A 15,043-nucleotide genomic window follows, 5' to 3' on the forward strand; every position below is an offset into this window, starting at 1 on the left:
TTTATCTTTAAGGCATTTGGATAATGTAATTGATATAAATGTTCATTGCATTATGATTGTATTATGTTGTTTGTTTAGCGTCCAGTGGCAAATAGTTTATGCATATTCAGGATGACATATTTCCCTCTAGACTTCTGTTGGTTATTTCATGAACTCTACCTTTTTGAATTTACCTTTGTCATGTTTGTTTGAGTTTCGGGTGAAATTCATTTTGTAATTTGGTGTCGGTCGCATTGATGTATAACATTGTCCAACTCATCTCCTCTTATTCATAATTTATAATAAAACTTTCATTGCAATACATCAATCAAAGAGTAAAACATCATTGGAGGTATTTAAATGAAAACATTAAACTTGGACACCTCTTCAGATCAATAAATGGTTTCATGATTAACCTTTTAAGATATTTTACTCTTTAACTGATGTAATGGGATGAAATTGTTAGTAACCTACAACCGACAAGCAGTTGAAATGTCCTTAAAAATAACACAAGTTTCTTTGTGATTAGCCAGACCACACAACTATGGGGATTATCCTTGTTAGATAATTAAGACACACCATGGTATTTACTGTGTAAACATTGAAAATATTACTTAACACAGTAGGGCAATTAATTGACATATTTCTGATTGAACAATGTAAACAAACAAGTACAACTAAAGGCTTCCTGCTGTCATTATCTGAACCAAACTACATGTAGACACATACATGTACAATGTAATTGTGTAATTATCCTAAAAGAGGCAGAAAAACTGACCATACAATGAAAATAAAAGTACATGCATCAAGAGTTACGTTGAAAAATCACAACAATCAAGTCGTTTGAAGAATACACACACTAGCAATCATACCACATCTCACAAATAATATATATATACAGGTACATGTATATATGTTTAGATAAACCAACAAACGAAACAATTATTTGAATGGATTTTGTTTTGTTAAAAACAAATAAAATAATTTTCAATACAAAATAAGCACATACATCGGTGTTTAATTATACATTATACATATCCTTCAAAATCTGACTGCTAAAATTAAGCAAATGTACACATGGTACATGTATTAATATATATTATCAAATATGCATAAACTTTACAAAAGCTTTGCTCATCATCAGACGGTTATCCTGGATCTCATTAACTAAACACGGAAGAAGTTTTTTTACATAAAAAGTTTTTAATCTGGTGATTTGGTTATTAACGTAAGTCTCGTTATACAGAATGTCAATATATTTATGTTCATCTACGCCAAGCCATACAAGCAACTTGCACTGTTTTAATCCCGTACAATACATAGTGAGCTGAACTTGTAGGTAAATTCCTCTGCTCCCTTTTTCCTTTACAAGATCTCCATTTTCATCTTTTCTGACATCATATTTGCCAGATTCAAATAGTTGATCTAATGTTGACCAACTAGAAGAAGGCACTGGACACTTTATTTCTAGAAGAGTTTGTCCATCAAAAATTCCATCTGGACTTGCGGACAACCAGTTTTCCTGTTGTGACACACAAATGCCTTTCTCTTGAACTTGATGTCCATTAGAGTTCAGATACACTTTTGCATCTATTTCTCCCTGCTGGCCATGTTTAGTGAATTTATTTCCAACAAATTTATGGTGTAAATGTTCACGTATAAAGTTCGTGCTGTCTGTTGTTTTCTTAACCGGCACTTTGTGAGCACTGCTGGCAGTTATTCTTAACTTTCTACAGTCTTTCCATAATAAGCTTTTGGACTGAAGTGTTGTTTCAGTCTGTAATCTTTCTACTTGAGAATCCGTCAGTAACACATATTTAGAAAGAAACTGCACACATTTAGCACACGACGACAAATCATTATGTTCACCATGAACTTGTTCAATACTTTCTTGAGTACGAACTGACGGATTACTTTTAAAGCTTTTGTTCATGATTGTTCCTTTGATTTCAAATAAAGGTAGCATTGGTGAGGCATTGACGGCTTCTTTAAATTCCTCTTTAGAGACATAAAATGGTGTATCTCGTAGTCCAGGGACATTTTCATTACCCATCGTATTTTCACCAAGTTTTGGTTTTTTCAGCTGAATACTGACAAGGGGCTTCGGTTCAATGTTCCTGGTAGTTCCTCTATTCCACTTGGCAGTTTCGTCTGTGCAACTTACTCCAGTCATGCTATTTCTCACAGCATACTCGATCTTCCACAATAATGCTCCGACATGACTGCAGGAAAGTCCTAAACCAGCCATGCATGTACACCAGGCTTGTTCCACTGCACCTTCCCCTGTGCACATAACATAGGCATCATTAAGTCTACTCACAGTCTGGGATGATCGTACACTCGCCTTCATAAATATTTTGTTATCTGTTGCATTGAAATGCAATATTTTATCTACATTTCCACTTTGAAAATAATTATAACTCTGTAAGCTCTTAAAGTTTTTCATTGTTTCCCCATCAACTGCCTTTGATCTTATCAAGTAGTTATAAATGTCGCCGTACATTAAATTTGGCCAACTCCTCATATCGTCATTCCAGTCCTTTATTTCTTTGAAAATAGCTGGCATTGAACTTTTAACACAATGTTTAACTTCAGAAGACATGATGAGGATGATCTAACTTGTTTATATATTTCTCGTTACTATTGAATGCTTTGTTTACGTTTTTATCATTATTGTAATGGCGGACGTGATTATAGAGCGCCCAGCGGCGAAGATTATTACTACGGGTGATAATTGAAAAAACGTGTCTATAGCAATGACTTCATAAACCAGTAGTATCCTTCCTTCATAAAACATTCAGACAGAGAGGAAATCTTTAAATAGCATGAAATTGTTAGAATTTATGCATTTTATATTATTTAGATAAACAAACATTGTTAACCTTTGAGAAATATTTTTTAAAAGAATCCTGGACTAGATTTTGCATATCCTTGATTTTTCTTTTTTGTAGTGTTTTTCGGAACTTTGACTTTTTAAGACATTGATTATTTTTTTCATTCACTTAGTCCTTTATTGCCCCTAGGTACTTTCTAATCCTTTTTTATATCAGATAGTAGAAATCTCTCTTTACTTACTTAAAGAGAAAATTATATAAATGTATGAATAAATGTAGATGTGGGATATAATAAAGTAATGAGACTGTAACCTGATTGTTTGTAGACTGAATAAATGTAGATGTGGGTTATAATAAAGTAATGAGACTGTAACCTAATTGTATGTAGACTGAATAAATGTAGATATGGGTTATAATAAATTAATGAGACTGTAACCTAATTGTAAGTACACTGAATAAATGTAAATATGGGTTATAATAAAGTAATGAGACTGTAACCTAATTGTTTGTAGACTGAATAAATGTAGATATGGGTTATAATAAAGTAATGAGACTGTAACCTAATTGTAAGTAGACTGAATAAATGTAGATGTGGGTTATAATAAAGTAATGAGACTGTAACCTAATTGTTTGTAGACTGAATAAATGTAGATGTGGGTTATAATATAGTAATGAGACTGTAACCTAATTGTATGTAGACTGAATAAATGTAGATATGGGTTATAATAAAGTAATGAGACTGTAACCTAATTGTTTGTAGACTGAATAAATGTAGATGTGGGTTATAATAAAGTAATGAGACTGTTACCTATTCAATACACAAAAAAATTCTTTTTGATTAAAATGATGGGTTGTATCAGTCCGCACTTTATACCATAAAAAAGATATGTCTTATTTAACTTACATGTACTAAACAAAGGCAAGGGGAGAGAACTTCTGTATTGTTTTTTTTTTTATATTTAGAAAAATTGTCCAATATTTTTACTAATAACTCTATAGACTTAAGGGTTACATATTTGACATTGTAATCAAGGATTCTGAAGGTACTACAAAAAAAAAAATTACACTGTCTACTACTGGAAAGAATTTTACAGAGTATACACTCATACTTAAAAAAATATTCGATAAATTTCTTACTGAAAAAACTTTAAAATGCATTTTTGTTTGTCATCAGTTACTCAATACAGATTCAAATTTTTGTGTGTAACTAAACTGCCACTCAGTATTGTATGATAATAAGTATAGCACTCCCATGTAAGTTATTGACACACTAACCTCAGAGAATATATATTAAAGTTACAAGGAAATCTGCATGTGTGCAAGTGTCAACCGTGTAAAGTGTACAAGATAAGACAATTAATTTAGTGTCACCCGTCTTATGAGTAGAAGATAAGACAATGAAGTGTCACCCATGTAACGTTAGAAGATAAGACAATCAAGTGTCACCCGTGTAATGAGTAGAAGATAAGTCGATTAGGTATCACCCTTTTTATGAGTAGAAGATAAGAAAAATTAGTGTCACCCGTGTTATGAGTAAAAGATAAGACAATTAAGTGTCACCCGTGTAATGAGTAGAAGATAAGTCGATTAGGTATCACCCTTTTTATGAGTAGAAGATAAGAAAAATTAGTGTCACCCGTGTTATGAGTAAAAGATAAGACAATTAAGTGTCACCCGTGTAATGAGTAGAAGATAAGTCGATTAGGTATCACCCTTTTATGAGTACAAGATAAGAAAAATTAGTGTCACCCGTGTTATGAGTAGAAGATAAGTCGATTAAGTGTCACCCTTTTAATGAGTACAAGATAAAATGATTAAGTATCAACCGTGTAATGAGTAGAAGATAAGACAATTAAGACTATACCTGCTATAGTTATTAGCAACACCTAAGTTGGTCAAATGTTGTGAGTCACCTTGCTTTGTCCCAGTTTTGTTTTTTGTTTGATCTGTTTTCTTCGAAATAGTAGTTTTGTTACGTTCGCCTAGAATTCTACTAGTTTTTATCTCAAATTACCACTTACTTGTATCTAATTGTACAATAATGGGGAACAAAACCACAAAAGGAGACTATTAGGTAAATCTTACCTGATTCCAATCCTCCATTATATCCTAAAAATAGAAAAGAAAAATTATATTCAATATATACTGTTGAGTTATCATTGAGGTACATGTATTATAGTTACTGCCAATTAAAAATATAGATCATTATTGGATGTGATATACTGACCTAATATTTTTATATATGAATGTGACCTACCGAATTAGACTATTTACCGGATTTGTAATCACATATTAAGCAACACGACGGGTGCCACATGTGGAGCAGGATCTGCTTACCCTTCGGGAGCACCTGGGATCACCCCTAGTTTTTGTTGGGGTTCCTGTTGTTTATTCTTTAGTTTTCTATGTTGTGTCATGTGTACTACTGTTTTTCTGTTGTTTTTTTTTCATTTTTAGCCATGACGTTGTCAGTTTGTTTTAGAGTTATAGAGTTTGACTGTCCCTTTGGTATCTTTCGTCCCTCTTTTAGATACTAATTTTAATTGATTAATAATAGCATTGAAACAGTGATTTATCTAAACTTTTCTGCACTATTAGAAGTTAATGAACTGAACTCAAAACCTTGACGATCTAATCACATACCTAAATGAGGTTCAGATGTATTCTACAAGCAGGGTGTGACCTTTTCCCTTGAACATCAGAACATCTATTGCACTTTCCGAGACCTGAAAATGTCAAAAGTTTTATTTAACAGCATTATAACACATATAAAGAACAATATTAAATATCATATTGCAGCTTCTCGAAACACTGTCTATAATCAACTAGACCAGTCACATTAATTTCAATCATTTTTTTTATTCCGTATGTGCCTGTCGAAAGATAGGACCTATAACGTAGTGGATTTAGTTAATAGTTGTGCACCATATTTGTTTTTCCTTTATTGTTGTAGTAGGCTGTTGATTTTTTTTCTTTTGAAATGTTTCACATTTTATCATAGCAAGGCTATTTAAAGATGATTATATGGTATGGATTTTGCTCATTGTTGAAGGCTGTTGGACAGCCTGTAATTGTTTATATATTTGTCCTATGATCTAGGAATAATTGCTTCATTGTTAATCATACCACACCTCCTAATTATCATATGGTATGGGTTTTGCTCATTATGGAAGGCTGTTGGACAATCTGTAATTGTTTATATATTTGTCCTATGGTCCAGGAATAATTGTATCATTTTTATGTTAAACCCCATCTCCTTATTTTTATTATATACAATAAAATGATCTAATGATCAGAGATACCTTCTCCCTCTTAACATACTTAATGTACTCACAGGATTGAAGCTTGAAATTTTTTTCTATTAGTAAGTTTTACAATTTGCCTAAAAGTATGTTAAGTCCTGTACCATTTCAATTTTCAAGTGAAAGATCCTCCTCAAGAAATTCCATGGTCCTGAAATAAGTACTTACGTAACAGATTGTAGGAAATGGACCTTTGTTTTCCAAAATTCAAATGTTCTCTCACAAAAATTGGAGGTCCCTGACAATTGGTGACACACTAATTTAAAACTATGAGAAGTAAAGTAAAAATAATGTAATGGTGTGTTATATTGCCATATTTAATGTTGTTGCTTAGTCCTATATATTGACCTGATTGAAATGTACACATCTCCTATGTATTGACCTTTACACATCTCCTATACCTTGACCTTTACACATCTCCATTGTTGCTTTGTTGGGTTGCTGTCTCATTGACATTTATCTCACTTTATTTTTCTTTAGCACAAGTTCAATGCTTAAGTTCAACCAATCTATTTTTGAAGGCAAATAACACTGTAATGATGTCATGTGTCTTGTTTACTATAAAAACATTGGTGTTATGGTATTTTGAATGTAAAAACTATATGTTGATTATCTCCCCTTATAGAGTTTGAACATTTTACATTGGAAACAAATTTCAATAGTAAATGATCCTATATAGTTCACATATAATGTACACTAACCTATAATAACAACTTGGCTGGACAAGGATCACATGGACTATAATAACAACTTGACTGGACAAGGATCACATTGACTGGACATGGATCACATTGACTGGACACGTCTCTAATAAATACAAATAATAGATGTTCAAAATAAAAATATGGCTAAAAAAGAAAAAGACAAACAACAGTACACAAAACACAAAATTAACAAGAATGTGTCCATAGTACACAGATACCCCACTTGCATTATTATTTTCCATGTTCAACGGACCGTGAAATTGGGTAAAAAATATAATTTGGCCTTAAAAGTAAAAAGATCAACCAAAAGGGAACATGTGTACTAAGTTTCAACTTTAACTTCATCGAAAACTACCTTGACCAAAAACTTTAACCTGAAACTCACACTTTTAATTTTTATGTTCAGTGGACCATAAAAATGGGGTCAAAAGTTTAATTTTGTTTTAAAATAAAAAAGATCATATCATAAGGAACATGTGTACTAAGTTTTAAGTGGATTGGACTTCAGCTTCATCAAAAACTACCTTGACCAAAAACTTTAACCTGAAGTGGGATGAACAGATGGACAGACGGACGGACTGATGAACAGAGGGAAGGATGCACAGACCAGAAAACATAATGCCCCTCTACTATCGTAGGTGGGGCATAAAAATTAAAATGATTAAAGACTGAGCAACAGGAAACCCATCAAAAGTTGAGGGTTATCTCAGGTGATCCACATGTGTTGCTCATTAATAAGAACAAAGTTTTCATAGGTTGAATACAATGTTGACCTCTTTCATTGAATGGTTGCTGTCTCATTGACATTAACATCCAATCTTTCTTTCCTACACTGCAAGTGACTTCTTAAAAATTCTTACTCTTTAAGCAAATCACAATGTAATGATTGCAATGTTTTGTTTAGTTTGGACTCCCAAATGAAATTAATTTTGTAATTATGTCATGTTATTTTTTGTGTCCAATTTATTTAACAAAAGTAGATGAGTGCAAAATGTTAATCCTGTTTAAAAAGAATTAAAAATCAAAGTGATGGAAATCACTCATGGAAAGATTGGAAGAGTAGCTTAAATAATTTCAAATCATATTTAGATATGGGGCGGACAAAAAAGAACAGAAATAAGCGCTAGTGTAATGCTACTTTGAATTCACTAGTTACAATGTAGTTCTTGATTATCTCCCCTTTAAGAATGTTAACATTTGCAATTGAAATATATTTCTGAAAAATCAGAATTTCATTTGATAAACTAAATAACCAAACGTTCCAAAACAATTTGACTATAATGTTCACTTACCTTTACTAAGTAATAAATTGACTGGACTTGAATCAAATAAAAATGGACAGTAGATCTTTAAACTGAAAATATAAAATAGCTCAATTTCAGTTTCAGATAAATATCGGTTGAACCATTTCTGAACATGTATATACTTTTTTAGCATGTAAGCTTGTGACAAGTAACTTGTTGTGTAGATTTCCTGGTTAACTTTTTTTCCTTCTTAAAAAAAAATCTTTATACAAGAAATGATGCTGCTAACAAACAAAGCTCTCAAAATTAGTCATTCCCACGGTCTCTTGCAATTGACATTGGGCAAAGTCCAATAAAAATTGGTCTGGTCTAGTATAAAAGTGATGTGACGTCTAGGTATTACACCTGTATGTCATTCACTTCTTCTAGAAATCATGTACAGTAATATTCATGATTTAGGGGTGGAGATCTAGACAGTTTACAAGTTCTCAAACAGGCAGGAGGTAATAGTGACCCTAGTGGACTAGCCTTTTATTTCATCTGATTTGTTTTATTGTCCAATACAAGAATACTTTATATGGCAAAGGGGGTGGGGATCACAACCGTTTTACAAGTTCTCAAACATGAGGAGATGGGGATGACCCAGAGAGACTCCCACTATATTTCACTTGATTTGTTTTGTTGCCCCATAAAAGAATATATATGGTTTAGGGGTGGGGATCTCGACCATTTACAAGTTTTCAAAACTAGAGGCTCTAAAGAGCCTGTGTCGCTCACCTTGGTATATATGAATATTAAACAAAGGTCGCAGATAGATTCATGAAAAAATTGTGTTTTGGTGATGGTGATGTGTTTGTACACTGTTAGTAAAAATTTACAAATTTTATGAATATTGTTAAAAATTATAAACTATAAAGGAAAAAAAAAATATCTCCATAAGGGGTCAATTGACCATTTTGGTCATGTTGACTTATGCTGTACAGTATTGCTGTTTACAGTTTATCTCTTTCTATATATACAATAATATTAAAGATAATAACAAAAAACTGCAATTTTTTTTTTAAATTACCAATTTAGGGGCAGCAACCTAACAACGGGTTGTCCGATCCATCTGAAAATTTCAGGGCAGATAGATCTTGACCTGATAAACAATTTAACCACAGTCAGATTTGACCTAAATGCTTTGGTTTTTGAGTAATAAGCCCAAAATGCATTTTACCCCTATGTTCTATTTTTAGCCGTCACGGCCATCTTGGTTGGATGGCTGGGTCACCGGACACATTTTAAAAACTAGATACCCAAAAGATGATTGTGGCTAAGTTTGGATTAATTTGGCCCAGTAGTTTCAGAGGAGAAGATTTTTGTAAAAGATTACTAAGATTTAAAAAAAATGGTTAAAAATTAACTATAAAGGGCAATAACTCCATTTTGGTCATTTGACTTATTTGCGAATCTTACTTTGCTGAACATTATTGCTTTTTACAGTTTATCTCTATCTATAATAAAATTCAAGATAATAACCAAAAACAGCAAACTTTCCTTAAAATTACCAATTCAGGGGCAGCAACCCAACAATGGGTTGTCCGATTCATCTGAAAATTTCAGGGCAGATAGATCTTGACCTGATGAACAATAAAATCCCATGTCAGATTTGCTCTGGCGGCCATCTTAGATGGTTGGCCAGGTCACCGGAAACATTTTTCAAACTAGATACCCCAATGATGATTGTGGTCAAGTTTGGTCAAATTTGGCCCAATAGTTTCAGAGGAGAAGATTTTTGTAAAAGTTAACGACGATGGATGCCAAGTGATGAAAAATGCTCGGGCCAGGTGAGCTAAAAAGGGGGATAGTAAGTCAATGTAAAACTAAAAGCACGTGTTCGACTTGTTAAACTGTTTTCTTTTTAACTGGATTATAAATTTATTTATTTAATCTAAATTATCATTAACGTTTGCTGAATCTAATTTGAATAATTCAATAAATCAATTGTCTATCTTCAGAAAGAATTCTCCTGTCAGGTTTGTTGATCTACCTGTACAAGATCAGGTACAAGTGATAAGCGATCTTAATCCAGATATCCCTCAGGCATTAGAACTGTATTGGATTATAATACAATAAGACTAACATGCCTAAGGGTTATGCAATTACACAAAAATGTACATGCATTTGATTATAATTGCTAAAAAATATGGCATCGGGCTGTAAAAATCGAAAACAGATTTGAACGATGGCGCAAGACAATTTAACGATGGCGAGGGTCATTTGACAACGGCGGAAGATATTTGAACGATGCCGGGGCGCCATCATTAAACAGGTCATGGAGATCCCTGGGTAGTCCATGTTTACTAGTTAGATTCAGATGGGGGGGGCAAGGGTTCCTACTTCCCCCCTTTTTGTGGGAAAAGCTTGGTTATTTAGGGAATCACTGGAACATGGCTGGAAGCAGGCCCCTCTTAGGCAGTCAGTGGATCCGCCACTGCTTCTAAACTATGACTATTTAAGTAAGTAAGTAAGTAGAACTTTATTTTGATTTGGCATCTTGACAAACATTACAAACATAAGCTCTAATGAGCTTTTAACCAAAAATAAAAACAAGCAAGTGGATAATTTTAATAGTATAAAAATATGCAAGTGTTCAGTAAACAGGAAGTTGTCGAGTGATGAATCTGAAAACGCATCACACGGTATAGCTGACTTATATAAATCCTGAAACCAAATTTCAGAAATCCTTGTATTGTAGTTCCTGAGAAAAATGTGACGAACATTTTCAACTTGGCTATGATGTGTAAAATCATACAAGTGTTCGGTAAACAGGAAGTCGATGAATTATGAATCTGAAAACGCATCACACGGTATGGCTGACATATATAAATGTTGATACCAAATTACAGAAAGGGTGGATGTGTAGTTCCTGAGAAAAATGTGACGAAAGTTTCATGGGACGGACTGACTGATGGACTGACAGACGGACTGACAGACGGACGGACGGACGGACTGACAGACAGAGGTAAAACAGTATACCCCCCTTTTTTTTAAAGCGGGGGTATAATAAAAAATAAAACAAGGCATGCAGCATGCAAAATAAATAATAAAAAGCAGCACAAAATTTAACTCTAGCAATAACATGTATCTTGCTTAAATACCAAAACATATATATGAAGCACTATTTTTTTTAAATTTGCAGTTTAAAATTATTTTTTAAATAATTAATAATTTATAAAAGTAAAAATTTCAAATCTTGTATATTAATAATATTTTAAAATGTAAAAAACAAAATTTTAGTTGCAATGCAAGTTGTTAATGCAGCATAAAAAGCAATTGTAAAACAAATTATCTACAGGCAGGGCAAAAACAGCCTGTTCCACTACAGGACTGAACAAGATTTCTAAAATGTGAGAAGCTGTTAAAAGTCCTGAAATGGTCTGGTAAGCTATTTCATAAAGAAGCAGCAGCAAAACTGAAAGATTTTTTTCCGTATGAAGTAGTTCTTACCTGACATTTGCCTGTGGGATTTCCAAAATATTACTGTATCTAAAAGAATATTAAGTGTGTTTAATTTGGAGTAAATTTTGTAAACATGATTATTTACAATTCTATTAGTCTCAAGTGCCATAGTTCTAATGTTCAGTATTACATGTGTATATTTTCAGGGGTTAAAAAATCCACTATCCCGACACTAGATCATTTACGCCTCGGGCAATTAAAATGTGTAACCCGATATGCCCGACGGACTAGTAACAAAAAATTCTTGACGTTTACAAAATAGAAAGTGGAAAATCCCTTCATCACTATTCTATGTTAGCCAATCCAATTCAATTAAGTCATCCGGGTTTCCAAGAATTTGAACTGGTTTGTACAGGTCCTGTTGTACATATTTTAATCAAAGAGCAGATTGCTCTGAGGGATACAATTGCCATTGTTTTCATTGACACATGTATACATGTGGCTGGATAATATTATTTTCAAAACTAATTCAACTGCACATGTAAAATGAAGATAATCTGAAGTTACCAAATAGCCAATCCCAGATACAAGTGTAAGAACAATGTACTCATTGTGTTTTATTTTTGTATTCTCAGAGTGAGAGAAGGTATTTCACTTCGTATCTTAACACCTATTTACGTACGATAATTCTAGGATGAACCCACAGGCACTTGTTTCTATCCATTGGAAGACCCACTATCAACGTATATACTCGTAAATATACGTTGATAGTGGGTCTTCAAATGGATAGAAACAAGTGCCTGTGGATGAACCCCATTCCTAACTCTTTTAAAAATATTTAATTTCCTTTGGGTCAGTGGTCATGACTCCATTTCGTACACATTCCTCGGTTAAAATTGCGATCGTATTTAATATAACACGACGTTTATCTACAGAACGAGTTTTTCTCAACATGTTTTGTTTACAGAAATTCCGGAAGGGAGACAACTCGAAACGATAATATGGAAGACTCCATTTCGCCGTAAGGGGTGTTGCGATGTGGACTTACATTTATTTTAATTTGAATGATGCATATGATTTAAAATTATGAAACAACAATAACCCTCAGTAACAGACAAACATAGAAACGATCCCATGAGTTTTAAATCAATCAATTGAGGTGGGAATGATCAATCCAGAGCAACCATTCAATCAAATACCCCTTAAAGTCAAGAAAACTATATGCATGCACATAATTACATAAACAAACCCTGGAGCAAGAACGTATATTAAATGTTAATTAAACGACCTAGATGGTTCTTTAATTCTTTATGAAAGTACTATATCAAATATCAGTTTCATAACAGTGACATATAACAAAAACTCCACTTCAGTTTTTATATGACAGAAATAGATTTATCAGAATTCAGAGAACTCTCGCATTTTTATCAAAACTGGGGAATTCCCTCTGACGTGTTTCTAAATTTATAATAACACTAAATATAAATACTGCTTGGTTTTCCGTGTAGTTAAAAACACGCATATAAGTCAAGAGAAATATCAAACATGAAGATTATGAAAAGAACATTATAGTAAAGTTGTTTAAGTTTAATCCCTTTGTTTGTTTTTATCTTTTAAAGCAAGACAATCATAAGAATATGAGATGTTCCTTAATGTTTAGAATAAAACGATTGACGTGAGGGCAATGCTCTGAGCCACCGGTATAAGTCTACAGATTGCTTGAAAGCAATCGTATCCCAAAAACAGATCAAATAACTCTGGGTGGCCCAGTATCATGTGTTGATTGCAATTGTCGTACTTTAAATATCGATTTATCATACCATGGCATGGGGTATTGTACATTGCTTATGCCGAGATTTTCTATTAACATAGATGCCAACCCCTTTTGAGACAATCAGTAACAAACTATCAAATTTTCCGTATTTTTGAAAAGTTTTCAATAATCATTCAAAAACTTGCATTTACCAATAAAAATTAATGACGAGTGGTTGCAAAATGATGAGCACTAAAATTTGTCGTTCAACATGTTGTCTGTAGTATGAATTCCATTCATTAATTGTTCAGATGTTCTCGACTCGTACATTTTCGTTTTGTCAAGGAGAAGTAGAGAAAGGGGGAAAACTACTTCATAAAATGCAAGTTTTCCTCTTCGGAAGTCAGTTAGTTCCCATCAATAGGTTGATAACTCCTGAGAAACCGGAAACATTACATTGTCGTTTTCTAAATACCGGACCAGGACGGAAAAGTAATGATAAAAATCTGCGATTTACAAAATTGAACGGCGATGATTGGGAATCCGTAACTATTCGACTTTGACCGTAATAGCGTAGTTTGTGTCGCAAAATCGGAAAAAATTACGGAAAAATTGTAATGGATGGTTGGCATCTATGTATTAATGGTATTTAGGGGGATGATGTATTGATCAGTATTGACCTGTCTTGTCGCAAAGCTCTTGAGCACGAAACCATGCAACAAAATATTTCTTAATATTCTAGTACGGGAACCCCAGGAACTTCGTCAGTTTCAAAACAAAAAACGGTAGATGAAGGGAGTAACGAGGCTAAAAATTCATCCCCCAAAAATTCTAAATATGATAGGGAAAATCCGTGGAAAAAATTAGACTGTCCAGGACAGCAGGGCTGCCAAAACGAGACTGAAAATTCATTCCCCAAAAATGCCAAATACGACCGGGAAAAGTGGGGGGAAAAAATTATACTGTCCAAGACAGCAAGCCTGCCAAGTCTTTAGGGCGAGACTCACACATTTTCATGCTTATTTGGCGGCATTTTCCTTTGATCTTTACAATTTGGCAAAAAAATCAAACATTTACTTCCTGAAAAGTTGGCAGAACTGGGATACAATGATTCCCCTTGAAGGTTGGCTGTTGCTGATGAAAAAAAAAAGACGATGCTCTGTGAATATTACCGTTAGTTGCCCCAAGCACGCCAATAAAAAGTGTGCTTTGAATGTGGGAACAACTAAGTTAGGTTAAGCACCAACAGAATAAATACCAATTCAACAAAAATTATTAAATACAGTGTATAATGTCTCCTTCAAAACAAAGGACACCCACTTTGTATTATGCAGCAAACTCTTGATTTTTAAGGCATAATCAGTCAGGGATATAACTCTTTAGGGTTATTACAGGAAATAACTTGCGCGTGTTATTACAGATACTTTCATGAGTTGTCTACTCTTTATTCCTTAAATTTTCTAAATCTGTAATAACATATTTTGTTATTTGTAAAATATTTTAATCCATAGTGGGCTCTAGGGAACTCTTGAGACTTTGCGCAGAAACTAAATGCATAGCATTTGTAATACTTACACTTTATCATAGTTTTAAAAATACTTGCATTTAAAGTAACTTTCCAGCTTGTATGCTAGTAGAGGGCAAGCACTTTTATTTAATTTCACATATTATAATCAAAGCTGCATAAAGGCAAATAATTTAAGCAAGTAAGATTTTAGACTTGAAAATAATTAAACAGTGATAGTATTTCTCTATTTTATTTTTCACTTTAATTTCTCTCTCT

General features: G+C 33.2%; 1 protein-coding gene and 1 long non-coding RNA gene across 4 annotated transcripts in view; both read right to left on the minus strand.

Annotated features, from left to right (window-relative positions):
* Positions 1-15,043, minus strand: part of LOC139499165 (uncharacterized) — a 32,198-nt gene that overhangs the window by 3,206 nt on the left and 13,949 nt on the right. Inside the window, exons 2-7 of one of the 3 annotated variants that reach the window (XR_011658130.1) lie at positions 11,556-11,594; positions 8,112-8,173; positions 6,817-6,922; positions 6,148-6,266; positions 5,457-5,539; positions 4,899-4,922 (exon numbers count right to left, since the gene is read on the minus strand). This is a non-coding gene — a long non-coding RNA (uncharacterized lncRNA). Of the gene's footprint in view, positions 1-4,898; positions 4,923-5,456; positions 6,267-6,816; positions 6,923-8,111; positions 8,174-11,555; positions 11,595-15,043 lie in introns of all 3 variants that reach the window. The other 2 variants (XR_011658131.1, XR_011658129.1) reach the window with 2 other exon arrangements.
* LOC139499122 (uncharacterized) lies at positions 922-2,710 on the minus strand. Its single transcript, XM_071287805.1, has one exon. The coding sequence runs from the start codon at positions 2,579-2,581 to the stop codon at positions 1,082-1,084; it is 1,500 nt and encodes a 499-aa protein (XP_071143906.1). The 5' UTR covers positions 2,582-2,710; the 3' UTR covers positions 922-1,081.

This window comes from Mytilus edulis, chromosome 12, assembly GCF_963676685.1.
Source record: "Mytilus edulis chromosome 12, xbMytEdul2.2, whole genome shotgun sequence".
Lineage (NCBI taxonomy): Eukaryota > Metazoa > Mollusca > Bivalvia > Mytilida > Mytilidae > Mytilus > Mytilus edulis.